We start from the raw sequence: 20,039 nt of genomic DNA on the forward strand, positions 1-20,039 counted from the left end.
AGAACAAATCCAGTTTATTACATTTCAAATCAACCTTGAAACTCTCTCTCTGAGGGATGGTGGCTCTTCATCTGTTCTAGTCTTCTCATTTTTCTTTGTCACTAGCACTGTGATGAATCTTTTTGGGTTTGTTATAATGAGATGGCCATCTCATAAAACATATAAGGTTCTCTAGTGGTAAAATGGACCACAAGAGCAGAAATGGTTTGTGCAACAGCTAACAAGGAAGAAAAGCATGACTCATAGTAAGAAATATGATGTGAAGAGCCATATGAAGGGAGTGTTTCTTATTCTGTTTATAACTATCTATTCCCCTTTCACCTGATTCTTGGCATGCATAACAATAATTATCACATTGCTCTCATAATTCCATTTCATCCTTCATATTATTCTTTATTATCATTATTTAACCAAAGATTAACACTGATCATGACTGCTGTCCAAAGTAGCTGATAAATTTGAGATTTGTCTGTTGCTTTTGATGGAGTTATTTATCATAACTGTTAATCATGGAATCATTCAAAACACAGTAACTTGTAACCTGCATCAAAGTCTGTGCTATTACTAAGACAAAGAGAACAAAGAGATCCAAAAATTAAAAATTAGAGTCAAGCTTCCACAAACAGAATATTCTTTTAAAAGTTATGAACCTTTTGCAGAACATTTAATGGAGTTTAAAAGTGGTGTAGGATTCAAGGAGTACTTACACTCTTTTTGAAACAAGGATTTAAATTTTATTTATATATATATATATGTTTTCCATTTGTATGCTTTCAAGGCTAGTTAGCTAAAGACTTGGTATCAAACACCAAAATAAGTTAATTGCATTTATTACATTATTTTCCCATTATTTTCCTGGTATCCTTTTTGAAAAGGTGCCAAGCTTCCCTACACAAGTGTGTTCCTTACACAAATGTGATTTTTGAAAAAGAGAAAATGGTCACAATTTCAACAGAAAATCTTGCACATTTAGTTTGAGTACATATTTTTCTGATAAAGACTTACCACACCCCACCAAAGGGCATCAGCATAGCTGGAGAAACCTGTCTTTCCATCCTCATCAACTGCATCCTTCTCAGCAAGATAAACAAAATAGGATGAAAAGATTAATCCCAAGAATCCAATGTACAATGTAGTTATAAGTTCCTATTAAAAGAGAAAATAAATTAGTACATAAGGTTTAAATCATATATTATCTATTAAAAAACATTATAAATATCTGTGTTTTTTTTTTTTTTGTTTGTTTGTTTTCATCATGATAGAAAAATTCATGTTTCATTTCAGGTATGAAATTTGCTTCCAGTAAAACATGTAAGCCAATGTTTTGTTTTCTATTTATGTCAGATTGAAAAAGCAAGAAGAAGCCATCATTTACACAGTCATTTGTACTGCTAAATGTAGGGCAGGACATCTGTCCTGTTTCATGTCCTTTAAATGGGGTTGAATGGGAATTGTTCCATTTAATTGTCCACTCAGAATAGCAAATGTTAATACATATTAGAAATAGTAAAGCGCTGCTTTAGAAATACATTTCATGAACACTATTGTAAAATAACTGTTATGACTCGAAGGCCATGTTCTTCTGATTGTGACCACATCTAAGAAAGCAACTTGTACATCCTATATTTTGATTGCATAAGACTGACCATAAGACTGACTTGTTGCATTTATCAGTGTTATCCTAAGAAACAAGGATCCAAATGTAGTTGTCTTAGACTCATTCTAAATGTCACTGAAGGTAACACATATATATATACCAGAACAAATTACTACACACCCATACTTAATTATTAAGATCAGTGACAGCAATCTAATACACACTGTATTTAAGAGACAGCATAGATTTTAAAATAGTGCATATTTCAAACATATGGATGGGACGGAATCTACCAATACCAAATAGTATGAACTGATATATGATCTAATATAAGAGAATATTTTGTAGAAATCAGACCTTAGAACTTCAAGTTGATATGAATTTTTAACAGATAAGAACTTAGCAATGTAGAGCATGGCCTAATACAAGTTACTGTTTTCAGCACAGACGTTCATGTATATATGTATATATATATATGCAAAGGAAACAACAGAAATAAAATGCACATGTGCACATCAGTGAATTTGAATATTGAGAGACTGAAGTCAACATATTTTTGTAAATTACACAAATTTATATGTTCAGTTACAGTGAGTCCCAAACAAAATAAAATTAGCACTTAGAAAAAATACAAGAAAACCACAAAACCACAGCTCATCACTAACCCCCTCCTGAAAGCAGTAGAACAGCACACAAAACAAGGTAAGGAATAAATAAAACTCCTAGAGATACTCATAAGCTGGTGCTTGATTGGCTACCTTCATTTTTCAGTAAGCTGCATGATTTTTCCATGTCTTTCCATCACCACATATGATATTGACTCATGTTTTGTTGCTTTTGGCAAGAAATGTTCACATAAGCTCAACCTGCTGAAAATAGAAGAGCACCCTAGCCAAATTGGGCCTGAGTGAGCTAATACAGCTATATGAAAAATTCCAAAACATATGGAAAGCATTTGTGGAAAATTTAGTAATCTCTTCTGGGTCCACAGAGGTCCAAGTGCTTGTTATTTTCACAATTCACAAAGATGTGAATTTATTTTTTCATATTGTTTAAGGATTTAGAGTCCTATTATTTTGGTTTTGAAACCAAACTCAACAAATAAATGAGGACCTTGTACTCTGTCTGTAAAGAAAAATCATGAGGTGTTTTTGTTGGTTTTCTTTAAAAAAAATAATCTTTCAGAATCTGGACAGGGATAAAGGTTCCATTTTTCATTCCATTTTATACCATCCTACAGTTTCAGTTACACTTGCCCAATGTCAATACAGAACTGTGTATATTATTTTTATTTTATTTTTATTTTTATTTTATGTGTTAATGGGTGATCTGTTTTGATACTTTCTACAGATCTGTAGAGTTTTATATATCATCACAGACACTGGATTCACAGAACCTCAGGTGCATTTATTTATAATTCAGTTCAAGTTTTTTTGTTTTCATTTAGTTTGTTGTTTTTTGTTTTGTGTTTTTTGTTTGTTTGTTTGTTTGTTTGTTTTTGTTTTTGTTTTTCTCTTCAAACCGTTGAACTAGTATTTGTGACATTTAAGACTTATATTATAATTAGGAGATGGTATTTCAAGATTCTTGACTAAAAATTTTAATACCCATGGAAGAAGAGTATTCTCAAACACCTCTGTCACTAAAATTAGCAAAAGTTGAGAACATATATTTGGATTCAAGTTCTGCCCTAGTTAGATATCTAGGCAGTGTGACCACAGTAAATGAAGACTACACAGTCATAGGGCATTAAAATTCATCCTGTTGTACAGGACAAAAGTAGATTTTATGCTAAAGCATTTTTAAAAGATTATTTTAAATCAAAACCTCTATGTGCATCAATGGCTTCATAAGTGCATAAAATTTCCTACACTACTGGAAAGAAAAATAAAAGGAATTAAAGGAACATAACATAATTCTTTTGGGTTAAGTACCTCACATTCTCTGCCCCATAACACTAAAAAAAAAAAAAAAAAAAAAAAAAAAAGGTAATTTTCTACATACAGAATGAAGCAAATGAAAGAATGTCTGTGGAAATCTATAATTATTTGTCAATATCTGAGGAATAAATCTACACTCATAAGGAGCAAGTTATGAACCACCCTTAGAAGTCTGATGTGAAAAATTATAGCACAGTAGTAGCCCTCCCAGGTATAATATGGTGTGCAATTTAAAGGTTACTGATAAAACTTTATTAACATGTCTATATAATAAACATTATGGTCAGCTCCATAAAACATCAAAAAGCCAGTCATTTTAAAAGTCTGAACTAAAACATTTAAGCTTTTAAACTTTAGTGAACATTCATACAGAATAACTGTTTCCAAACTTTGGCAGACAAAGAACTATTTACAGCCATGTTTACCTGTGTTTAACTGTCTATCTGCTTAAATCATTGCTTTCCTGTCATATTATCACAACATAGTATAATTTTTTATAGAATGAATTAGAAATGTCCTTATTCAGACAGAAGAGGATGATTTAAATAACTTTGTTCAATCAAAGTACTTCCACATATATATATTTTTTTCCACAGAACAACCAATCTAAGATGTGAAGACCGTGGACAGTATTTGCAATATGAAAGACAGCGTTCATAACTGAATATAATAAATTATACTGAAGGACAAGATAAAAGAGTATAGCAATTAATTTCAAAAAAAAAAAAAAAAGCTGATGCCGATGCACTGCTAACCACTGACTTGAAGTAAAGAACAGTGTTCCCATTTTAAAAGTAGAAACACATGTTGGTCTTTTAAAGTATTTTTCCTCTTGCGAGAAGTGTTAATTTAAACCAGACTATGTTCTTAAGTCCATGAAAAGATATACTGGAGTAAACAAAAGGCAGGGGATCTTTAAAGATCTAGTACCTGACGATGTATGAAAACAACTGATCCTAGTAGTCTCCAAGTGCCTCCCTGTCGATCTACATGAAGCATGCGAAGTATCTGGAGAAACCGGATTCCCCTGTAAGAAAAATAGGACATTAAATTGAAACAGTGATTGAGATCAACACTTTTGTGCCTATACAGAATTGACTATGTTCACTAACATACAGAAAAATTAAGACAAAGGTATTGACCCCAGTAAGATAGCATCTTAGACTAGAGGAAGCCTCAGTAGACAACATGTTGAGATCTCATTACATTCTGTGCAAATACATGTATATTCAGAAATATAGACTTGTACAACAATTAAAAAAAAAAAAAAAAAAAAAAAAAAAAAAGGCAAGAAATTTCTGAAATATATACTTTAAAACTTGAAGGAAACCTAACATTGTTTACCTAAATATGATTCTCAAATCTTTCTTTCCAAGCAAAACTAGTGCTTCAAACTTTACTAATATAAATATGAGAAAACATTTTCCTCTAGTTGCCAAAAGCAGAATGTGAACTAAACATATTCTACTCCTGAAGTCCTTCATGTTAAGTAATAGAAACCATCTTACTGGAAATAGATAGATGATTTTAGGAAAATAACTGAAGCATAAACTTTGAACATTTTCAGCTAAAGAAAAATAATTATCAGCATGGGTCTTCAACAAATCTATTCAATCAAAGTATTTCCTTCTACTGACACTTTTTGCAATGAACTTCATTTTCCTGCCCTTGTTTTACTATCTTATCATTGAAACAAAATAGTAAATAGTAGAAAAGGATGTTGAATTCACCTATCTGAAAATTTTTCAATATAGTTTTTTTATTTTTTTATATAGTTTTATAGTTTTTTTATATTTTTGAATATATTTGAAATATATATATTTCAAAATTTTCCACGCCTCAGGACTGCCTCCATCAAGAAAGACAGGAGGGTTATTGTTGTTGGAGACTCTATTCTTAGGGGAACAGAGGGCCCTATTTGTCAGCCTGACCCTACCCGTAGGGAAGTCTGCTGCCTCCCTGGGGCCAGGGTCAGGGACGTTGCCAGGAAGCTTCCCAACCTGGTATGCCCCTCTGACTATTACCCTCTTTTGATAGTCCAGGCGGGCAGTGACAGCATTGAAGAGAGAAGCCTGAAGGCTATCAAACGAGACTTTAGGGGACTGGGTCGGTTAGTGGATGGAGCGGGAGTGCAGGTGGTGTTTTCGTCCATCCCTACGGTGGCAGGGAGGGGTACAGAGAGGACACGGAAAGCCCACCTGTTAAACATGTGGCTCCGGGACTGGTGCCAACGCAGAAATCTTGGGTTTTTTGATCATGGGGCACTTTACTCAGCACCTGGCCTGATGGCCGCAGACGGGTCCCTATCTTTTAGGGGAAAAAGGATCCTGGGCCAGGAGCTGGCAGGGCTCATTGAGAGGGCTTTAAACTAGGTAGGAAGGGGGATGGGGCTGAAGCTAGGATTGTTGGGGCTGTGCCAGGGGGAACGATGGCAAGGCCGGAGGATAAGGCAATGGCCCAGCTGAAGTGCATCTACACCAATGCACGCAGCATGGGTAACAAACAGGAGGAGCTGGAAGCCATCGTGCAGCAGGCAGGCTACGACTTGGTTGCCATCACGGAGACGTGGTGGGACCAGTCTCATGACTGGAGTGCTGCAATGCCTGGCTATAAGCTCTTTAGAAGGGACAGGCAGCACAGAAGGGGTGGTGGTGTGGCTCTCTGTATTACAGAATCTTTTGATGTTGTAGAACTCGAGGCTGGGAATGACAAGGTCGAGTCCCTTTGGGTTAGGATCGGCAGGGACAACAAGGCTAGTGTCCTCGTCGGGGTCTGCTATAGACTGCCGAACCAGGATGAGGAGACGGATGAGGAGTTCTACAGGCAGCTGACAGAAGTTGCGAAATCGTCAGCTCTTGTACTCGTGGGGGACTTCAACTTCCCTGACATATCCTGGAAGCACAACACAGCCCTGAGAAAGCAGTCTAGGAGGTTTCTGGAGAGCGTGGAAGATAGCTTCCTGACGCAGCTGGTTAGTGAACCTACCAGGGGTGGTGCCCCGCTAGACCTTCTCTTCACAAACAGAGAAGGACTGGTGGAGGATGTGATTGTTGGGAGCTGTCTTGGGCAGAGTGACCACGAAATGGTGGAGTTCTCTATTCTTGGTGAGGCCAGGAAGGGGACCAGTAAAACCACTGTATTGGACTTTTGGAGGGCTGACTTTGTGCTGCTCAGGACACTAGTTGGTGGAGTCCCTTGGGAGGCGGTTCTGAAGGGCAGAGGCGTCCAGGAAGGCTGGGTGCTCTTCAAGAGGGAAATCTTAATGGCACAGGAATGGTCTGTCCCCACGTGCCCAAAGACGAGCTGGCGGGGAAGAAGACCAGCCTGGCTCAACAGAGAATTGTGGCTTGATCTTAGGAGAAAAAAGAGGGTTTATAATCTTTGGAAAAGTGGGCAGGCCACTAGGGAGGACTGTAAGGATGTAGCGAGGCTGTGCAGGGACAAAATTAGGAAGGCCAAAGCTCATCTGGAGCTCAATCTGGCTACTGCCGTTAAAGATAACAAAAAACGTTTCTATAAATACATCAACACAAAAAGGAGGACTAAGGAGAATCTCCATCCTTTACTGGATGCAGGGGGAAACTTAGATACAAGAGATGAGGAAAAGGCAGAGGTGCTCAATGCCTTCTTTGCCTCAGTCTTTAGCGGCAATACCGGTTGTTCTCTGGATACTCAGTACCCTGAGCTGGTGGAAGGGGATGGGGAGCAGGATGTGGCCCTCACTATCCACGAAGAACTGGTTGGTGACCTGCTATGGCACTTGGATGTGCACAAGTTGATGGGGCCGGATGGGATCCACCCAAGGGTACTGAGAGAACTGGCAGAGGAGCTGGCCAAGCCACTATCCATCATTTATCAGCAGTCCTGGTGATCGGGGGAGGTCCCAGTTGACTGGCGGCTAGCAAATGTGATGCCCATCTACAAGAGGGCCGGAGGGCAGACCCGGGAAACTACAGGCCTGTCAGTTTGACCTCAGTGCCAGGGAAGCTCATGGAGCAGATCCTCCTGAGAGTCATCATGCAGCACTTGCAGGGCAAGCAGGCGATCAGGCCTAGTCAGCATGGGTTTATGAAAGGCAGATCCTGCTTGACGAACCTGATCTCCTTCTATGATAAAGTGACGCACTGGGTGGATGAGGGAAAGGCTGTGGATGTGGTCTACCTTGACTTCAGCAAGGCTTTTGACACCGTCTCCCACAGCATTCTCCTCAAGAAACTGGCTGCTCTTGGCTTGGACTGGCGCACGCTTCGTTGGGTTAGAAACTGGCTGGATAGCCGGGCCCAAAGAGTCGTGGTGAATGGAGTCAAGTCCAGTTGGAGGCCAGTCACTAGTGGCGTCCCCCAGGGCTTGGTGCTGGGGCCGGTCCTCTTTAATATCTTCATTGATGATCTGGACGAGGGCATTGAGTGCACCCTCAGTAAGTTTGCAGATGACACCAAGTTAGGTGCGTGTGTCAATCTGCTTGAGGGTAGGAAGGCTCTGCAGGAGGATCTGGATAGGCTGCACCGATGGGCTGAGGTCAACTGCATGAAGTTCAACAAGGCCAAGTGCCGGGTCCTGCACCTGGGGCGCAATAACCCCAACAGAGCTACAGGCTGGGAGAGGAATGGTTGGAGAGCTGCCAGGCAGAGAAGGACCTGGGAGTGATGGTGGATAGTCGGCTGAATATGAGCCAGCAGTGTGCTCAGGTGGCCAAGAAGGCCAACGGCATCCTGGCTTGTATCAGAAACAGTGTGACCAGCAGGGCTAGGGAGGTGATCGTCCCCCTGTACTCAGCTCTGGTGAGGCCGCACCTCGAGTACTGTGTTCAGTTTTGGGCCCCTCGCTACAAGAAGGACATCGAGGTGCTTGAGCGGGTGCAGAGAAGGGCAACGAAGCTGGTGAGGGGTCTGGAGAACAAGTCCTACGAGGAGCGGCTGAGGGAGCTGGGCTTGTTCAGCCTGGAGAAGAGGAGGCTCAGGGGCGACCTTATTGCTCTCTACAGATACCTTAAAGGAGGCTGTAGTGAGGTGGGGGTTGGTCTGTTCTCCCACGTGCCTGGTGACAGGACGAGGGGGAATGGGCTTAAGTTGAGCCAGGGGAGTTTTAGGTTAGATGTTAGGAAGAACTTCTTTACCGAAAGGGTTGTTAGACATTGGAACAGGCTGCCCAGGGAAGTGGTGGAGTCACCATCCCTGGAAGTCTTCAAAAGACGTTTAGATGTAGAGCTTAGGGATATGGTTTAGTGGGGACTGTTGGTGTTAGGTCAGAGGTTGGACTCGATGATCTTGAGGTCTCTTCCAACCTAGAAATTCTGTGATTCTGTGATTCTGTGATAGTATTTTACCTCTGCTATCCCCAATTATTATTAGTAGTAGTATTTTTTAGTTCAGTCATCTTATTTCATTCCCACTTTAGCTGCATTCTTCCAGGCTACATCAACTGTCAAGACCCTCAGCATGATGATGTCCTTCAGTCACTGGTGTTACTCAGACAGAGAAGGCATACTGTCTTCTGAATGATCCAACATTTCCTTTATTCACAAAGCAAGTTTTCTGAGCTTTCACAGTTGCCAATCAGATGATCAAATTCTTGTCATTTATGGGGGAAGAAGACAATAATACTATCAAATGACATATAAATGATTGATTACACTTTGTTTTTTTTTATTTCTTTGATATGCCATTAGAATTATAGTTTTAATTATCTCAAAAACTTGAAAATAACCACTTAATACCTGATAATTAAACAGGAGTCAACAAAGAATTAAAAGACTACCAAAGGTGTGTACCAGTGGACTTACGTCATTGATTGCTGATGTTGGAACAGGTGAAAGTCACACAGCTCTCCTGTATAATTGTTAGACACTCTTTTGATGCTTGACCCAATGGCAGTTCTTGATTTTCCTGTCTCTATTGTATCTAAGATGTTAAGATCTATTATGTTACTACGGGCCAAGTTCTTACATGCGTGTTACAGGCACAGAAAGTTTCTCAAGGATAGATTTAAAAGAGTAAAATAGTGAAGGCAAAACTTGAGTTACACAGCCTCTGAATATGCACACCCCATTTCCTTTCCTCTGAAAAGAAAAAAGAAATTGAGGAGTGGCTGAGGGAACTGGGGTTGTTTAGTCTGGAGAAGAGAAGGCTCAGGGGAGACCTTATTGCTCTCTACAGCTACCTGAAAGGAGGTTGTGGGGAGCTGGGGGTCGGCCTCTTCTCACAGGTAACTAGCGATAGGACAAGAGGGAATGGCTTCAAGTTGCTCCAGGGAAGGTTCAGATTAGAAATGAGGAGACATTTCTTCTCAGAAAGAGTAGTCAGGCATTGGAATGGGTTGTCCAGGGAGGTGGTGGAGTCACCTTAACTGGGAGTGTTTAAGGAAAGGTTGGACGTGGTGCTTGGGGACATTGTCTAGTGGGTGACATTGGTGGTTGGGGGATGGTTGGGCTAGATGATATTTGGAGGTCTCTTTTAACCTTAATGATTCTACGATTCTATGTTTCCTTCTTAATTCCAAAACAGCTACTTGCATCACAGAATGCATTGTCAGAGAACCTTTCAGACTGAGACTTGCCTGTCCCAGATGATTTTTCAATGGGGCAATAACATCACTGCAGAGATACGTCTGGTAGAAAGCATCCTGAGTTGTAGGACAGTGACTGTATAATTTAACACCAGGAAAGGACATACATACTGAACCCAAAGCCAACTGGATTCGTAAATAAACACACAGCAGGTGTTTTCATTAAAGCCCTTCCTACACAGTTTGTTAAATACAACAAAATCCTTAAAATTTTCACTTTTACCCTCCTCTTCTCCTGTGTGGATTTTATTGTCATGTAAAGATTAATGTTCTATGGTAACAGAATACTTAAAAAAAAAACACCTTATACATATAGTTCCCTTCACTATTTACACAGCTAGATTAGTGTACATAAATCCCAGTGATCAGACTGCAGGGGAAATCAGAGGTTTGTAACAGAAAATGCAGTACATCTTGCAAGTTACGTTAGAAAGAGTGGGAAGTACACCTACTCCACTTATCATTCCCTTTCTTCTATTTACTCAGTTTACTTCCCTGAACAAGTCTGCAGTACTTGATGCAAGCTGAACAAACACACTAGACATCAAATGTTTCTGGTTCATGTATGGTATGAGTTACTTGTGCCAAACAAATCCACCAAAGCATAATTACAGTTTAAACAAAGTAATTACTCATACTTAAAAAGTACTGAGTTAAGTGCTGTCTGGATTACTTCTTAAATAAACTGATGTTCCGTAATGCTCTTTTGTCTTACATAGAGAGATGTTTGATGTTTTACATAGAATGTAATGTTTCTTTAGTTGTTTCCTCTTGGCTTTGGCATTCACACCATTCTTCATATGCCTTGTTTCTGCACTCCTGTTACCCAAGCAGTGATCAAACAATAACGCATCTTCTGCTGCTCAGTGTTTCATTATAACAACTTTTCCTATATTAGATTTATGTCTGTGTTGTTGTGAAGAGCTGCAAGTCACTAGAAGAACATACCTTATTGCAGAGGTGGCAAACACCTGCCCATTAGATCCTATGCTCAAAACAATAATTGAGGCTATTACCACAATTAGATCTGTAAAAAAAAAAAAAAAAAAAAAAAAAAAAAAAAAAAAAAAGATGAAAGAATGTATTAAATGTTAGCTCTCAGCACTGAAACACACAATGGATAAATGAATATAGGCTGAGGAAAGAAATGAAGTTAGCTGAAATTTGGTGGGCAGTAAGTTAATGTAATAATTACAAACACCCCCACCCCCCTGAAAAAAAAAAAAAAAAAAAGAAAAAAAAAAAGAGAGAGAGAGAGAGAGAAGAAAAAGAGCACAAGAGCAAAAGAAAGAACAACTACAAGTTCTTTCATAATTAATTTAATAACAGAAGTTTTAGTGATCCTGACAGAACAAATCAGGCAGCTTTCCATGAAAACAATAAAGGAAAAGGCATATTTACATCATAAAAATGAATCCACGTTTTGGCTCAAGGCTCTTGACTTAAGAGGGAAAACAAGGATTTGTTTCCACCATTTATGAAAAGCGTACAGACAGATGGCACAAGCAGATACACAAACTTGTAGTTTAAAAATTGTATTAAAGCTGTAAAGCCAAGATTTCAAAGTTTACAGAACTGTCAGAACAAAGGTTGCACAAGAAGTCAGAGCTGTTGTTGGTTTACTTTGTGGTACAGTCTTTAACTTTATGAAAAAAATGATAATTGTTCCCACAGTTCTCATTTTTTTCCACAACTCCACAGTTTACACACTTCCAGCATCATACAATGCAAATGATGGATTGTGTTCACAGCATCAACAACCTTTAAATATTTTCTGTTTTCCTAATTCGGTGAACAAGTTTATTTAATCCTACTCTATCGTTATTCTGAAAGGACATTTTTCTAATTTTCTTATGATCATTTCTGTGGTACCCCCCTTTAGAGAATCTAAGTGCTTCCCTTCTAATTCTGACAAGAAAATAAATAATTGTATTATAAATGGGGAGCAAATGTACACAGAATAAGGAAAAGAATTTCTCTGATATCAAAGCAATGTTTATGTTTGATGATGTTAAAATAAATGCTTTCATACTGATTTAAATATAAAATGAATACCTTCACTTTTACATTTTGCTCTGATACTTTCATTTATTTTTCTTGTGTTCGTGTTTTATTCTTATTGTTCTGAAAATGATAGGATGAGTCAGTATGATTCTATCATTCAAGACAAATGTATTTCCCAAATTTATCCACTTGGATTAATATACATGCAGACACAGTTCCATCTGTATTTGAGATATAAAAGTAAATCTTAGCTTTAAATGTATTTTATTCTTAGGGGAATTTTAAATGTAAAAGTATTACTGATTATTTTGGATGCAAAAACAGCTGTAGTCATTCCCAGCTTTTATTAACAAAGACACTGTATCTTCTCCAAGGGCTACACAAATCTTAATGTTTACTACAGTAAATGCACAATACTATTATACAGAAATAGTGTCAAGTTGAAATCACAGTGAAATGGGACTGACATATTTTTTGCTGCACCTGTGTACTCTAATATACTTACTAAGAACATTTCATGTTAGATCACAAAACTAGAACAGCTCTAGAAGCAGCAGAATTTATTTATATGTAATGGAACACTTATTTCTCAATAACCAAAAATTGAGTACAATATCTCATCACATTATTCACTATCACCGTCCAGATGTACAATAGAACATGTTTTCTAAGCTTTTGCATCGAGTTTCATAAAGTTGCAGATGGTTAAGGCACCATCAGCCCATTCTCTCCCCTTTTCACTCCTCCCACTTTTGTCTACTTAAAATCTGATGATGTTGATGTTGAGTTATATAATTCACAGCTCTGCTGGAGTTTATATAAAATCACAGATACAAAACAAAAAAGCTTATTTTATGATCTACTGCAACTTTGCCCACACACCAACTTTTATTACTCTGTCATTGTTCCACATATTGTTAGCTACCTCTTCCCCTAAACTCTCTCCTACTTCAGAGATGCTAACCACCTCAAACTGCTTGACTTTAGGGCAATTTTTCCCAAGTTACACTTTGCACATTTTCATTTTTTCTCCAATTTGTACTTACCTTTCTGTCTGCTTTCTACATCAGACCTCAGGACAAAAACTTTTTCTGTTTTTTTTTTCCCAATTACACCTGTAGGTTTAATAAGGATTTCTTTGCTTTATGAATTTTGCCTTTCTTAAACTGAGGGCCTGCCTGCGTCTCACAGACATATGTTAAGCGTTCAGTTTTATCAATCCAAGTAAGAAAAAATTGCGTAGGCTCACAAATAAGATATGTTCTTGAAACAGCTCAGATTTGCAATATGGTCTCTACAGTAGTTGACATCTCTACTTAAAACTGGATGATAATAAGATAAAAATAAAAGATGAGATAAAAGTTAAAATTAAAAAAAAAAAAAAAAAAAAAAAAAAAGTTTAAATCTTACCTATAATCGATATTGGCTTTCTGGCAAAACGTATTCTTCCCTGGAAGCCAACATATTTACTCCTGCAGCCTGCAGACCACAATCGGACCACATATTCAGCACCAAAAAACACAACCAGAACTATTTCCTATATAAGAATTTAAAGAACAAAATATTAGTGTTGTTTTTTGTGTGTGTTTTGTTGTTTGCTCTTTTTTAGTTTGCACATATAATTTATTCCTACAACTAATAAAAATAAGCTTGTGGAGATGAAAGCAACACTGCATTAAAAAAGGAATGTGCTTTATCTAGTTATATTTTATATGCTGGCCAGTATGTTAAAGGGAGATGTAAACTGTTCCTGAATGTGATTTCATATGAATAAAAGAATAGTTTAAGTTTCATTCCATCATTATATTACAGGGAAAAACACAATACTCTTATTTCTTTATTGATCTTTAAAAATAAATAAATAAATAAATAAAAATAAAGGAATTGAGACTCCAAGGATATCATGCCTAAAACTAGGAAGTTTATGAAACATTGCCACACCCTGAAACAGCACGCATAAATATATAAATATAAAAACAGAAAGTGTAATGACAACTTTTGAATATTATAAGTTGTCTATTTTCAAAAACAAATTAATGATCTATATGTTAATATTTCTTCTCTCTTCAGCAGGTAATATTGCTTCCATTTATTACAAAGCAGTTATGCATAACCAAAAGCCAGTATAGTTCAAAGTACTTCTAAAGAAAACAGTAGAGGATCACAACATGGATGGATTTGTTGAGATCTTTGTTCTTTCCTTCCTTGTTTTCCTCCACCATTGCAATATGTTACCACAACCAAAACACAGCTTCTAGGATTTGTTCCAACCCAAACTATATCCAGTAACTCAGAGTCACGAAACACCTACTATATAAATTAAAGCTTTGGAAAATATTTTTGTTTTAACTTAAATATGTTTGCAATCTGCACCTGGGGAAATCTAAAGCACCCCTAGAGTGAATACACTTAAATCACAAATGCCACTGAATAACAATACTGACGTATCTTTAGAACTGATGCTCTGAATGGCTGAAAAGGCACCAAAATATTTCAAAGCTAGTAAACAGGTAAGAAAAAACTCTAAATTATTATACAAACCCTAACTCCAGTTCTGGTTTTTGACAAAGTTAGGTTAGCATTTCTGTATTCACTTCTACCTCCTTGTTTTGCCTGGAATGAGAAGCAAGAAAATATGCACAATCTTTCCTCTGTTCACATGGTACTTTCAGCTTGACTAAAACCAAGGATTAGTAAAAAGCTAAGAAAATTTACAGCACAGTTTCAAAGCAGAAGCACAAAAAATAAATAAATAAACACAGAGAATTTGCTCCCAGTTTACTGAAACTTAAGGTTTTCCAGAAGTTTTTTTTTAGTAATATATTATCTAGAGTTTCTACAAGTGATACTTCTAAGACTGTGTTGTGTCCGAAATCTAAATACAAAAACTTATTTTATCATAACAGTCAAAGCACATTTTAAGAATAATATTCAAAGGAAAATAATTCTTGCATTTCATGGATCTTGCAAACAGCTTTCTCAGTGATTAAATCGTTTACATTTTTAGCAGGTTCCTGATATCATCACTCAGCATTTGGTTTCAAGTCCCTGATAAAGGATATCTTATTTGCAGCAAAGGAAGCAGAATATTGTCTATATGAATTTACCAATACTGACAAGGGAAGATTTCCGTAGCATTCAAGTGAAAACAAAGGTGCCATCCAACTGCATCAAAAAGCATGCTTCTGCCACTCAGTGGCAGTTTATTATATGTCCCTCCTAACAGCTAGTACTAACAGCAGTGGAAGAATTATTTCTACAGAAACAGCACATTGGAATTTTTGTGTCTGTCAGGTAAAAAAAAAAAAAATGTGGAAAAGAAATAAGCAGATATTTTCTGAAGTAGCAAAAACTTCCTGGAATTAGGATATTCCTTGATGATCCTCTAAGGGCACTTTTAAAAGCTGGAACTTACACTGTGTCTGGCCTGAATGCATTTTATTCTCAACACGAACTCCAGAATCTGTGATTTGATTTCAGCTACCAACAAGAAATCATTTCAGTTACATCTGGGAAGCCCTGCTAAAGTCAATAAGGTTGCACCGCACTGTCAATGCAAAGGAAAAATAAATTGTTGTCAGGAAGAAGAATGGAAGAGGAACTTACAGCTTCCATAAATTTGAAATTAATTACTTATTATGTGAGTTCATTTTGTCCTGGACAGATGTCCACATTACCAAAACCACAGCAATTAACACATCCATTGGCAGCCACAGACAGGCCAAAGACCAAAAGAGCACAGAAACTGGATAAACATCACAGCTCTATAGTGGTCCCTCCAAAATGAAGGAGGAAGATTATGGAACTTATTGCTGTTGTGTATACTTCTACTAAAAGTTAGAAGTCATCCATTTCCAAGACTGTCATGACTGATCAAGGCTCACCTCAAAAAAAATCACCTTTAAAAAAACCCTAACCTGCCTCCTTTTCCTCCTATCCCCATAAACACTTTTCAACACCTCAAATTTACTGCATTTTTTTTTTCCTTCTGCTAGAGAAAACAAACAACGGCAATTCTCTAGAAAGTTAGAAAAACTACGTGTTCCTACTGAAGTTACACCAAGAGCTACTGAAAAGTTGTTGTGGACATAACATGAACTAGAAAAAAGAATCTGGAAATTAAATGTGCTGACTATGCTCCTGACTGACAACTGCATGTCAGTTTGAGATCTTTCTCCAGCTTTTTGAATTTTTCCAGTCTTCTTTCTTTCAAGTGGTATTATACACACAAGAACCCTGCAAAACTTTATTTAGGATTCCAGGACTATTTTTGTTCTTCCCTTGCAAATAGTTAAGGAAGAAATACAGGACAGAGGATTCTCAGAAGATTTCATCAATCTTGAAAGCCATTTGTCATCAACAGAGAGCTAGGGATGAATTCTCTAATTTAATCAAAACCAAAAAGAATAGTAGGAACAAACAGTTACCTCCAAAAATAAGAGCCACATCAGTCTTGATTAAAATATACCTAAGAAATACCCTTGGCTACTGTCCTGGTTTCAGTTAGAACAGAATTAATTTTCTTCCTAGTAGCTGGTGGAATGCTGTGTTTTGGTTTAGGATGAGAAGAGTGCTGATAACACCCCGATGTTTTAATTGTTGCAGAGCAGTGCTTATACCAAGCCAAGGACACCTCAGACTTTTGCTCTGTCCTGCCAACAGGCAGGCTGGGGTGCAGTAAGAGCTGGGAGGGGACAGACCCAGGACAGGTGACCCGAACTAGCCAAAGGGGTATTCCATACCATCTGACGTCATGCTAAACAATATATAGGGGTGGCTAGCCGGGGGAGGGGGGCCGGACTGCTCGGGGTTAAGCTGGGCATCGGTCAGCGGGTGGTGAGCAATTGCATTGTGCATCACTTGTTTGTACATATTATTATTAGTAGTACTATTATCATCATTGTATTATTATTATTATTATTATTATTATTATTATTATTATTATTATTATTTTCCTGTCTTATTAAACTGTCTTTATCTCAACTCACGGGCTTCACTTTCCATTTCTCTCCCCCGTCCCAGAGAGGGAGGGGGGAGGGTGAGCGAACGGCTGCGTGGTGTTTAGCTGCCAGCCGGGTTAAACCACGACAGCTACTTTATTCTGCTTTAAGTGTCAGCCTTCCGTTTTTTTCAGCAACCCTTCACTAAACTCCTGTGAGGAAAGAAAAGGAAAGCAAAATTGCATGTACTTTGAACCACACCTGTCATAAACTGTCAGGATATTCACCATGACCCACTGAAAGATCATGAGACACGTATAGAAAAAAATATCATCCTTTGTATGGGGCAGTGAACTTGCTCCAGTCACCACCAGAGGCACAATTTACTGAGAAATTTAACAGTGGAGAAGGTCTTTAGACAGTGCTGTTGTTTGGGTTATATTCTGGGAAGAAGAGCACGGAGTAAGGAAAACACAGCATGAAATACATTCTTCTCACCTACTCATTAGTTGTTTCCTGCTTCCTCAAATGGCAACGGTAATATTAGAGAAAACATTTGACATGTGGTAATTGCGTATACACTGTTAAGAACTGAAATATAATATAGTCACAGATTTTACATTGTGTTTGTACCATTTGAAATCTCTACTGAAATCAGCAGCAGCAATTTCATTACTCTGTACTTTTTCCTGTAGTGTGGAAAAAGCAAACCCATACATCTATAACATTGTTTGCTTATTATTGTTGTTATTATTAATTCAAAACACTGCATGTCTTTTTTTTTTTTTTTTTTTTTTTTTTTTGCCATACATAAAATAAATCAAAATCATACAGAATTATGTTTATGTGATTCTGGGCATAATGAATTTTCATAACCATCATTAAATTATTACCAAAAAAAAAAATAATTATAAGTTTAAAGGTAAATATGTATGCAAATCTCTTCTGTCCCTCTCTAATTCTAACAGTAAATGTAATTTAAACTCTTGTGGAAAAGCCATTTACCCAAGAATGTCACTGATAATCAAATGTAAAAATGCTCACATTAGCATAGAAAATCAACATTTTGTACATGAATGTGTGTAAATGAAACACACAGCCTGGAATGTACAATATGTTCCAGTACAGCTACGGATAACTGCAAGGGGGAGCAGGAGAAGGGAAGGAGTTCAGCTGTGGTGATTAAAGTGCATACATGAAAAAGACAAGTATTTTTTCAGCTGCAGCTGTGTTTTATGTGGAGAGCACACACAAGGCTCTCTTCACTTTTTTTATTGGAATATTTAGGTGCTCGGGTAAAAGGAGGAAGTGAGATGGCTAAATGAATAGTGTGTGCTCATGAAGATTCAATCAAGGAATGTCAGTTCAAAATAATAGAGCCTCAGAAGCAGGCATAAAGGTTGAATAGTCCAAATGTTTGTACACATGTACTTATGTCCAAAATTTAATCTGATAACCTGTCTTTAAAGTTTTCCAATCCTTAGAGCTGAAAATGTCATTTTAGTGGCCCAATTAGCTTAATAGTTGCTCAGGTGTTATAAAAACCTACTGATACTGAAAATACTTATTTCCTATCATCATGCTAAATTTTATAAAGGTGACAAATATTATATGTGAAAATACAATATCCAATATATGCAAGAAAAGATGCAAAATTCTAGTAAGTATCGTGAAGTGTCATTAGCTCATTCTAATTCTTCTCATATATGAAACCAATTCACTTAATGTTAAAAAGTTTGTTGTTTGTATGCAATGGATTTGTTCAACATTTCTTACAAACATTTTTGTATTCCCACCTGGTACATATGCTGACTCTGCTGACTTCACACCAGGAGTATATTTGCCTTTTAGTTTATTTATATTTGCTAATTCCTGTACAGAATGAAATAGTATGCTAATGAGGGAAGAAGATGTTGCTCTAGTCCCTTTATCTGTAATAACTAACATTCAAGTGAGTTGGGTAAGTCACAGAAGAAGATTTATTTTTAAATATATTTTTATTTTTAAATTTATTTTCAAATTTATTTTTAAATAAATCTTCTTTTAAATAAAGAAGATTAATTTTTAAATACGTTTGGGCAGGCAATAATTTTTCTTAAAAAATGAGAAAACTGCAATCATTTTTGAGCAGGACTTCTTTCTAGAATTGCTTAATTCAGAAAGCTAACACTAATGCAAACACAATTAAATAGTGGATCAAGAAGACTCAATAAGTCAGTGTCTGAAGATCTTCATTTCTCTATAGATACACCAGTACTCCACAAGAGTCTTCAACCTCCCTATCAGCACATCTTTGAGCCTCAGCTGAAGGGACCACATCTGGTAGGAAGTTTAGCTTTTTTATGGAATGGAAGCTATTCAAATTCATTTTGGAATTTTAAATAATCATATCTATGTCTCAAACTTTTGATTTAGGAGGGCCTCAGAATTTCTGGATAGTGGTGGGGGGTGAGGAGGATTTGAAAAAGTCCTGATGTACCTCTCCACCTTTCTCTCAGTCCCAAGTAAGAAATACTTTTATTCTAAGAATCTTCTACCTCGTGCACAGAAAACTCCGTAGAGCTAGAGGAAGGAGTGAGTAAATTTGACTGAGGGTATTAAAATTTGGCTGTTTGTTAATTCGTCTCAGCCATACTTACTGTACAATAATCAAATTTTAGAGGGCTGAAAAACACACGACACCCAACACAACATGTTCTGTACTGCATTAGGGAAATCTGCAAGATAAGTCACAAGAATAACTGTATTATAATTCACATGGAAGAGCTTGATATTTACATTCAATTCCAGAAGACTATGGCAACTCAGCAGATCAGTTCACATAGAATTTAAGCTTACAGGCTGTGTTAAAAGGCTTCTGTACCCCATTTTTTTTGCTAATGTGTTTAATATATGAAACAATATTCCATATATATTTTAATAATGATTTATATTTTCATAATATAGTATTCCTGGTCTTTTTTCTCATCTTCCTAGAGACCAACAAGAAGCTAA

General features: G+C 37.1%; 1 protein-coding gene across 19 annotated transcripts in view; it reads right to left on the reverse strand.

Moving 5' to 3' along the window:
- Positions 1 to 20,039, reverse strand: part of LOC309884532 (potassium voltage-gated channel subfamily KQT member 1-like) — a 527,319-nt gene that overhangs the window by 459,085 nt on the left and 48,195 nt on the right. For all 19 annotated transcript variants that reach the window (XR_014318640.1, XM_082773603.1, XM_082773607.1 and 16 more), the window contains 4 exons: positions 13,516 to 13,642; positions 11,050 to 11,128; positions 4,468 to 4,564; positions 1,006 to 1,146 (listed from right to left, as the gene is read on the reverse strand). Coding sequence is in view for 18 of the 19 variants with exons in the window: in XM_082773603.1 (XP_082629729.1) it covers positions 1,006 to 1,146; positions 4,468 to 4,564; positions 11,050 to 11,128; positions 13,516 to 13,642 (444 nt within the window). In the remaining variant the exon portion in view is untranslated. The remainder of the gene's footprint in view (positions 1 to 1,005; positions 1,147 to 4,467; positions 4,565 to 11,049; positions 11,129 to 13,515; positions 13,643 to 20,039) is intronic.

Source organism: Aythya marila (genome assembly GCF_965140915.1).
Source record: "Aythya marila genome assembly, chromosome: 1".
Lineage (NCBI taxonomy): Eukaryota > Metazoa > Chordata > Aves > Anseriformes > Anatidae > Aythya > Aythya marila.